The 8,698-nt window shown below is 32.7% G+C and overlaps 1 protein-coding gene across 6 annotated transcripts; it reads right to left on the bottom strand.

Moving 5' to 3' along the window:
* Window positions 1–234: 234 nt before the first annotated feature.
* Window positions 235–8,423, bottom strand: LOC145796871 (uncharacterized). 6 transcript variants are annotated; one of them, XR_014337509.1, is made up of 6 exons: window positions 8,328–8,423; window positions 6,202–6,269; window positions 5,493–5,559; window positions 2,623–2,794; window positions 512–560; window positions 235–420 (listed from the first exon to the last, which is right to left on the bottom strand). XR_014337509.1 is itself a non-coding variant. In XM_082882389.1 (6 exons), exons 4-6 carry the CDS (start codon window positions 2,783–2,785, stop codon window positions 335–337), a joined length of 318 nt encoding a protein of 105 aa, XP_082738515.1. In that variant the 5' UTR covers window positions 2,786–2,794; window positions 5,493–5,559; window positions 6,202–6,269; window positions 8,328–8,423; the 3' UTR covers window positions 235–334. The 6 variants fall into 6 exon arrangements, 3 of the variants coding, with proteins under 3 accessions (XP_082738515.1, XP_082738516.1, XP_082738517.1); XR_014337508.1 differs by having other exon boundaries at window positions 512–557; XM_082882389.1 differs by having other exon boundaries at window positions 512–580.
* Between the last annotated feature and the right edge of the window lie 275 nt (window positions 8,424–8,698).

Below are 8,698 nucleotides of genomic sequence, written 5' to 3'. Positions count from 1 at the left end.
AAACATTTAGATCACACCTTTTAAGTGTGATTAAAAACTTTAGTTCACACCTTTTAAGTGTGATTAAAAACTTTAGATCACACCTTTTAAGTGTGATTAATAACTAATAAAACCTGTGATAAAAAAAAATAAAAAAAAATTGACATATTTAAAGAATAATCAATATTATTTTTGCACGCGCATTTGAATAATGTAATACACACTATATACTATATTTTGAATCACAACCATATATTGAATGAAATAATATCATATATTTCATAAATGAAAGTTAAATGTTTAAAAGTATATACAAAGAAATTAATAAAAAAAAAATTAACTGTGATTACATACATTAAAAAATAAAAAATAAAAAACTTGAAAAAAGTAAGTTCTTGAATTCTTTGACCATATTTTGCATCTCTCCAAGAAATTTCTGACCTGAAAAATGAAAACACAAATTAATTCAGAAACTGCAGTAGCATATGAATAAACTAAATATTTATATTTATAGAGACTATTCTAGTCTTACCAAAGATACCGTCGGACTTTTTCTCATCATACCAACTCTTCATCTCCTGCTTCAATAGAAAAAGAATAACTACTTTGATTGAATAATCAATTCTCATGGAAAAAATGGACCAAATATCTTAAGATAGCTGAATATGAACTATGACTACAGGGCAACAATGCTTTGGAGAAGGAACAGGGTTGTGCAAACATTTTATTCGTGCCCTTAAATATGGGAAAACTCTATGTGTTAAAAGATTTCAGCAGTTAACTCATCATCAGACATGAACATGCAGAAAACAAATTAATAGCCAGAAGAGTGTTGTCATCTGCATTTAAAAATAAATAATTATTCCAAGACATGAACTTGAAGAAAACAAATTGCTCCATTTCTTAAACCACATAAAACAATTGGTCCCTGCAACAAGAGATGAGTTTGTTACATTGAAGTCATATAGTGATAGTCACTTAACCACAGACAAAGGTCATGTAATGATAATAGATAAAAAAATATCAAATAAAAAATGTAACGATAATATATAAAAGTACAGTAATGCCATTTATAAATCTTGAGATGAGCTCACACAAAATAAATGATTTGAATCACCAAGATAAGCTCCAAAATAAATCTACCAAAACTTAATAATCTTTTTCCAATCAAATCACTAACTAGAGAGAAGCTATCTCCTATTAAATAGCATTTTACTCATAAACTAATGAAGACAAATGGCACCAACCAATTCTAATTATAACTTGAGATGAAACATAAAAAAACGAAAACACAAAAAACAAAAGTAGGAGGATGATCATGATCATTGTGAGGAGAAGTGTGGCTGTGGAAAAGTGGAAATAAATTAGGGGATGCCAAAGGCAAATCTAATCCAAAGAAAAAAGAGCTAACTTTAGGCACAAAAGAAAAGGGGCAGGTGGGACTAAAGTTGCCTAACCAGAAACCAATAATGGAGTTATTCTGAAATATTATTTACACGTTTGACAAATCATAGCATAGTCTAACCAAGTATACCTTCACTATTATCCATCCAAAAATACCAATCTCCTCATAGCACAGACCAACTACCTATCAGCAGTCATTCATAAAACAGAGCCCCAGATCATCAACCTGGAACTACCTACCGAAACTTCCCACAAATCTGATTTTTGATTAATTTGATACCAAGTCATGTACTGAAAATAAGGCACCTTAACCTATGTCCCCCAACCATCCAACTATGTATCTAAATCCGAATGAAATCAATCGGGTTTGACTATGTATCGTAGAATGTATATAGGTTGCTGCAGATTTTAAGAACTCTCAACTTCAATGCATCATGAAATGTATATGCCTTTATTCAAGCTTGCAATTATTTCATGTTCATGATTATAAGATTACTATGTCTAGGATAATATGATTTCTTCTATCCTTTTAAAGAAGCCAACCTTGAATTCAATTTTTGTTTGTACCCTACTGAGTTGAAAAAAGAAAATGAGCTTTTAACCTATACTTTGTTTTTTAAATTACAAATACATAAGCTAGATGGAAAGAATATAGTACAAGTTGATAAACAATGGAAAGAATACATAAGCTAGATGGGAAGAATATAGCTTTTAACCTATAGTCTGTGTTACAGCTCTTTGAACTTCAAGGTGTCAAGCAATTAAAGGGACTGTCAGTTTATAATATCCTCTTTTTAAAGTGACTGTCTTCTATCCTCTCTTTTTTTTTTTTTCTTCTTTTTTCCTTTTTTTGATCCTTTTAGCATTTTGCCTTTAATCAGAAGGAGAATAATTGTAAGGTAAAAAAGTTCCTTCACAATAATACCCAGAGGATACCTTAAGTCTCCTACTTATTATTGCCAACTAAGGCTCTACGGACATTCAATTAGAATACACATTTTGCACCACAATATATATATATATATATATATTTCACTACACACTCATATACTTGAAAACCAAAAGAAAATATTAAATATATAGGTTGCTGCTACTATATACACAGAGTCATACTTCAATACTAACAAATTTTTGATCATAATCACTCCAAAAAGAGAAAGCATGAAGTAACTACTCAACATTGATTACAGTTTCAAGAGCAAAAATCAAATTGTTCTATACAAAGGATGAAACACTTACCAATATCAGCTGTTTGCAAAGATGGAGATGCATTCACTGGAGATAAACCTGCAGATGCATCCATAGGAAATGGAGCTGTTGACATGTGAGCTGGGACCTCAATCAGGTTTGCCTCTGACAGTGAAGTCGTCGACCTCCTCTTATTGGCTTGCCCAGGTGGCATCTGTGTAGTCTTTGTATGTAACAAATGAATTGTAAGCAACTAGAACCAAAAATTTAAAATGCATGACAATTCGTGAAATTATAAGATAACCTAATAGTCTAATATTAGAACCACATTACAAGTCATGAAATTATCAACAAAAACATTAAGAACCAACAAGAAAAGAAGCTGCTGTTGCAGAAAAGAAGAGAAAAGAAGAGAAAAATATTAAGAACCAACAAGTTGCTGTTGCAACATGAAGCTGCTGCTACAGCAAGTTGTTGCCACAATGCACAAAGAACCAAATACAAGCTGTTGCTGCCCCAATGATGCAACAAAGAGCAGGACAAAGAGCTGTTACAATGCACAAAGCAGCCACAGCTGCAGCTGCCACAAAGAGCTACTATTGTACATGACTATTGCGATGGGGCAATTTTGTATGGATGGTTGCTTGCTGAACATTAGAGCCTTAAAAGTTCATATAATTTCAATTTCAAGGCATCATAAAGGAAGTCTGCTTTACTAGTACCCTCTTTTAAAAACCTTGATTGTTCTTTGTGGAAACTTACTGGATTAAGATAAATTGCTAAGAAATTGTTATTATTGGGATAAACGCAATCAATTTTTTCCTTTTAAATCCTTGATATAAGCCTTAACTACTACATAATACTTTGAAGTTACTTCTAGACATTCATGCTGTTTTGGAGATGCATGGCATCCAGCATAAGTTGTGTATAACAAAAGCTTATCAGAGCCAAACACCATAGTTCATATGCACATGAAGCTGCAAGGCCACTTACAGGCCACTTACATTTCTATCTTTGGGAATGATCATAGCATAGGACTATAGCAGCAGGTATAAGATAAAGACAAAGAAAAATCATCGAGAAGATATAATCATACGACTACACCACACGCCACAGCTCACCACAACTGTAATTTTACAACACATTCTTTAGTCGAATTCTGTCATCAAAAGATTTTTATCCAAAGAAAATCTGATTAAAAATGTATCAAACATTTGCCAATACAGTGAGTCTATCCCATTTATGCTCAAGCTCCATATTTAACTATGAAATAGTTTGAAATCCAAATAATACATCCTATTCCCATAATGCAACATTTACCAACATATTAGGGTTTGACTTTACCACAATATTCTATAATATTTCTTCAACAAGGCAATCACCACCAAGAGGTGACCATCGACAATGTTTTTCAAATAGTATCTTATTATCAATGTGAAGGTTGTTCACTTGTATGATGTTCCTTCTTTTTTCATCCATTTCAGCCATGGTCTTTCCGAAAAAAAAAAGGGCCTAAATTACAATTATCTGAAATTTTCCTGCAGTAACATGATGAGATGGCTGTAACAAATTTAGAATTCCTGACTCGTTATCTGAGAAGATAATGTTTCCATTACTGGTGCTATTACTATATTTGTGGCAGTTGGGACAGAAGATTGGGCAAGTTCATGAAGTCTATGAGGAGGAAGAAAAGCAAAACTGTTGAAAGGATTTGATCTTTAAAGGTAGTGGCTTGTCAAATAGACTCTCCTAAACAGATATATATATATATATATATATATGTTTTTTCAGCTTAAAGATGCCAAGAGCCACTTGAAACTCAGATTCTGCTATAAGAAGAGCACAATTTCCAAACAACTTGAAGAAACTCCCAAAATTGGTTCCAAGTGCAACAAGCCAATCCAAGCAAATAAATCATCATTTCATGAGTGTGCATAAAACTAGGGCTAACCTTAAGTTATATTCTACTTGCCAATCCTTGAATCACTATGTGGTCTCTTGAAGGTGGTTGCTCACTAGGCAAGAACATATTTTCATCTAACAGTGCTCTATTTTGAGCTTTTATTCATTTTTGAGTATTTGATTGATGTTAGGGACCCAAAAAAGTCATGAAGACTAAAATATTTGTAAACTAAAATGATCCATAAGAGTGAATTTGTAATTATCATGGGACTCGCAACTATTAGAACTAAAAGAATATAGTTCATTTGGCTTGAGACAAAGCCTATCTGTTGATACAGTTTATAAATCAATCAGAAAGTCTATGTATAAAAATCAAATGATAGAGATTAAAAAAAATAAAAATCAGAATGTCTATGTATGAAAATCAAATGATAGAGATATAGATATAGACCTAGATATGGATTCTTCACAAAAAATAGAAATGAGGGCAGTGAGTTAACAAATTACAAAGAGCATTCGATGAAACATGACTGATTACAGGGATCAAAAAAAAAATCGTTGTATAAATATCATCCAGAGTGAATTTAATATATTTTACTGAGTATAAATTGAAGTATAGCTAAGTATAAATTTTATATATTTAATGACTCATATATCATCTAGACTCAACAATAACGCATCATTTTTTTAACATGCAATAACATAGTATACTTAAAGTCATTATCATCTAGACTCATATATCATCCAGACTCATCATGTAAGTCTAACATAGTATACTTAGGTAGTTGAGTCACATAAACCAGAACAATCTACACCACATGGAAATAATAAGAAATCACCAAAATCACCAAAACATTTACAGTAGTATTTACAGTAATAAAAAGAAATCACCAAGAATCATGTGACCTTGAGTTATTTCAAAATCACCAAAATCACCGAACTGAACTGGCTTCAAAACCAGCATGTTATTGAGTCATTAAGTATAAATATAATCAGTTTAAAAATCAGTTTCACATTACCGAGCAAAGTTCCCGGCTGAGATTACCGAGCAGCCGAGTTAATCATTTCCACCTCTGTTTCAAGTTCCTGTTTCACATGGAGCCAGAGTGAACAATGGTGAGAGTGGTCAGAGTGATCCACAGAATGGTAATATGAAACTCTAGTACAGCTGAACCATTAGATAATCAAGCATCAAATGCCTAGATTATCATGGCATCACCACTCACTAAAGTAAATTGTTTATAATTTTATCCATTCAAGGATAATGTCATCCTCATTCATAATATGAGACTTCAGTACAGCTGAATCATTTACATAACAACCAAGTATGTAACCAATGAACAGAGCTATGATAGCACAATGTTATCCTAATTATCTATAAGTCATAACCCAAGAATACACATGTCATGAGTTCATTTTTGTCCCAAGATGCATGGAAAGATATGAGCCTCGCTAATTGATGGGGATAATTACATTTTTTTGTCTCTAAAATATGCGTTTTGTGTCGATAAACTATTATTTAAATGTAATTTAATAATTCAGCACTTGCGTCAATTTTTTCCTATTATGGTTTTCAATATTCACATCTCAATTAACTCTATTTCTATTGTTACTAAAGTTACATTCCACATTTTTTAAAGTGGTTTTAAACAATCAGACCAAAGCTAATAGATACTTATGCATAACAGGATAGACAATAGAGTGCAATAATCTAAAACTTTTACATACATTAGAGCAAAGGAAGAGCTTGACAAAATTCTGTGTAAGAAGTCCCAAAGATTTTTCCTTCCTATTATCTGTCAACAAAAGTATCTCTTCATGGTAAGTTCAACAATTGACCCAAGACTCACAACATTGACTTGTCCAATTGTTCAAGTATAATTACCAATTGACAAAACAAAAAGATCAGTAAGTAGCAATATAATAATAAGTATGTGATTGTAACAATATAATAATAAGTACGTGATTATATGCTCTGATTATTCAAAGCTGTTTTTTTTTTTTGCTTTGAATTTCTAACATGTAAACATAGAATTTCCTGTTTAATGTTGAAATTTCCTGTTTAAAAAAAAAAAAAAAAAAAAATTGTCGAAATTTCGGAGGGAGGGTAACACCATAATAATTGAATCTCATTCTCCAAGCCAAGTCTGGTAATGGTAAGGAAGATCGAAGGTGCTGTGATTGTGTGAGAGAATAAAAATGAGAGAATACTCTATGAAAATGAGTATATAAAAATGAGAGACCCAATTCAGAGCTGTGCATAACTGTGCATATAAGAGACCCATGAGAGACCCATATGAAGCATATAACTGTGCATATAAGGAACCCAGCATCCATATGAAGCATATAAAAATGAGAGACCCAATTCGGACCTAGCATCCATCATAAAGGAACAATACTCATCCATCAAAAATGAGTATATAACTGTGCATATAAAAATGAGAGAATACTCATATGAAGCATCCAATAACTGTGCATATAACTATGCATATAAGAATTGGATAACTGTGCATATAAGAGACCCAATTCGGCAGTTAAGAGAGGAAAGGAAAGGAACCCGAAACATAATATATGAATTCAATAACTTTTGAATTTGAATTCAATAACTGTGAGCTAAGAGTGCAGTCTGTGAGCTAAAATGTTGACATGTGCTTGTCTCCAACCTTCTCATTGGCTTGAACTTGAGTATTTTTATTAAGGGAATGCGACCCAAGTCATTGGGATATCCTATGGGAGGGTGTCGTTTCCTTCTTGTTTGGTTAGACAATAATTATAAAAGAAAGGTATGTGCATGAACTGAATGAAAAACAGAAATAAGTTTTAACAACTCACAAACTAAGGGGTATACTTTAGAGTAAAAAATTATCTTAATCAAAACCTCCATTTCCCTCCTCTCTATGCAGTTTCTCTTCCCTCCTTAAAAACAATCCAAACATAGTGAATAATAAATATCGACCATTTTCCCCACCTATCCTTCGTTTCTCAAAAACTTTCAATCCAAAGATAGTGTAAGAGAAACTACTAATAAAAATTAGCCCAAAATCATCTCCAATTCTTTTATAAAACTACAAATTTGTCATTATCACTAAATTATAAAATAATAAATTATTCAATATTCTATCGTTATCATCAAGAAATATTACTAACGGTGTGAATTTAGTAATCATTACAAGAATTCAGAAAAAACCCATCTGAAATTTGTCAAAGAGAACAGCCAGTTAACATCCACTATTACACTCACTTATGAACAGCCAGTTAACATCCACTATTACACTTTCTACAGTGAAGCACCCATTAGAACTATCAATGAGAACACCTATACCCCCTATGTATCATGTTATCAAATTCCACCAACACTTGTATGACACCAATAAATATTAATAAAAACCCAACCAAACACCATACTACAACACTCACGCCAATCCCCAATCAATACAAATATGAGCATGGATTAAAATAAATCAAGTAAACAAGGAAGGAAAATGGTGAAATGCATATGCAAGCTAGTGATTCCACTCGAAACTCAAATGGTGTGATGACTCGCATTTCTGTAATCCACTTGAAACATTCAGGTTTGCTGTAATCAATCAGAAAAAATACTTCAAATCTCCATCAATACATTTATTCCTTAGCATAAGAGATCAAGCCTCTACATAGAAAAAAACCCCTAAATCTAGGACAAAAATCAAAACACATTTACTCATTTCATAGAAATCAACATTCTACAGCATCAAAAAACAAAATAAAAACCCTAGAGCTAGAGTGAAATAGGGAAATAGAGAGAGAGAGAGAACAAAATAAAAAACCTGGAGCTAGAGTGAAATAGGGAGAGAGAGAGAAAGAGAGAGAGAGACCTGAATCAAAATCGATTGGAGGCTGGACGGTGTACCGACCGTGGCGATGAGACGGTGAGACACAGTGAGGAACGGTGATCACTGTCGATGAGAGGGCAATTATTCATGCTTAACAAATACTTTCAAAGCAAAGCAAAACAAGGTCTTTATAGCTTTATTAAAAATACCACTCACCTAGTTCGTCAAACGTCGGGGTCCAGCAAATCCCTGTCCTACAAACACATGGCAAGGTCTATTGAATGTACTACTCAAAACAAGTCTAGCATGCACGTAAATGACCTCGGCATTCTCCAAAACTAAGTCAAATCAGATCAAAATACCGTTTCTCATTTCTGGAAAACAAGTTGGGCAACTACCAGGTCTAGGCTGAG

The sequence above is a fragment of the Camellia sinensis genome, chromosome 8 (assembly GCF_055761805.1).
Source record: "Camellia sinensis isolate YWXY chromosome 8, ASM5576180v1, whole genome shotgun sequence".
NCBI lineage: Eukaryota > Viridiplantae > Streptophyta > Magnoliopsida > Ericales > Theaceae > Camellia > Camellia sinensis.
The sequence above is the reverse complement of the archived record's forward strand: the minus strand, read 5'-3'. Positions and strand labels throughout refer to the sequence as shown.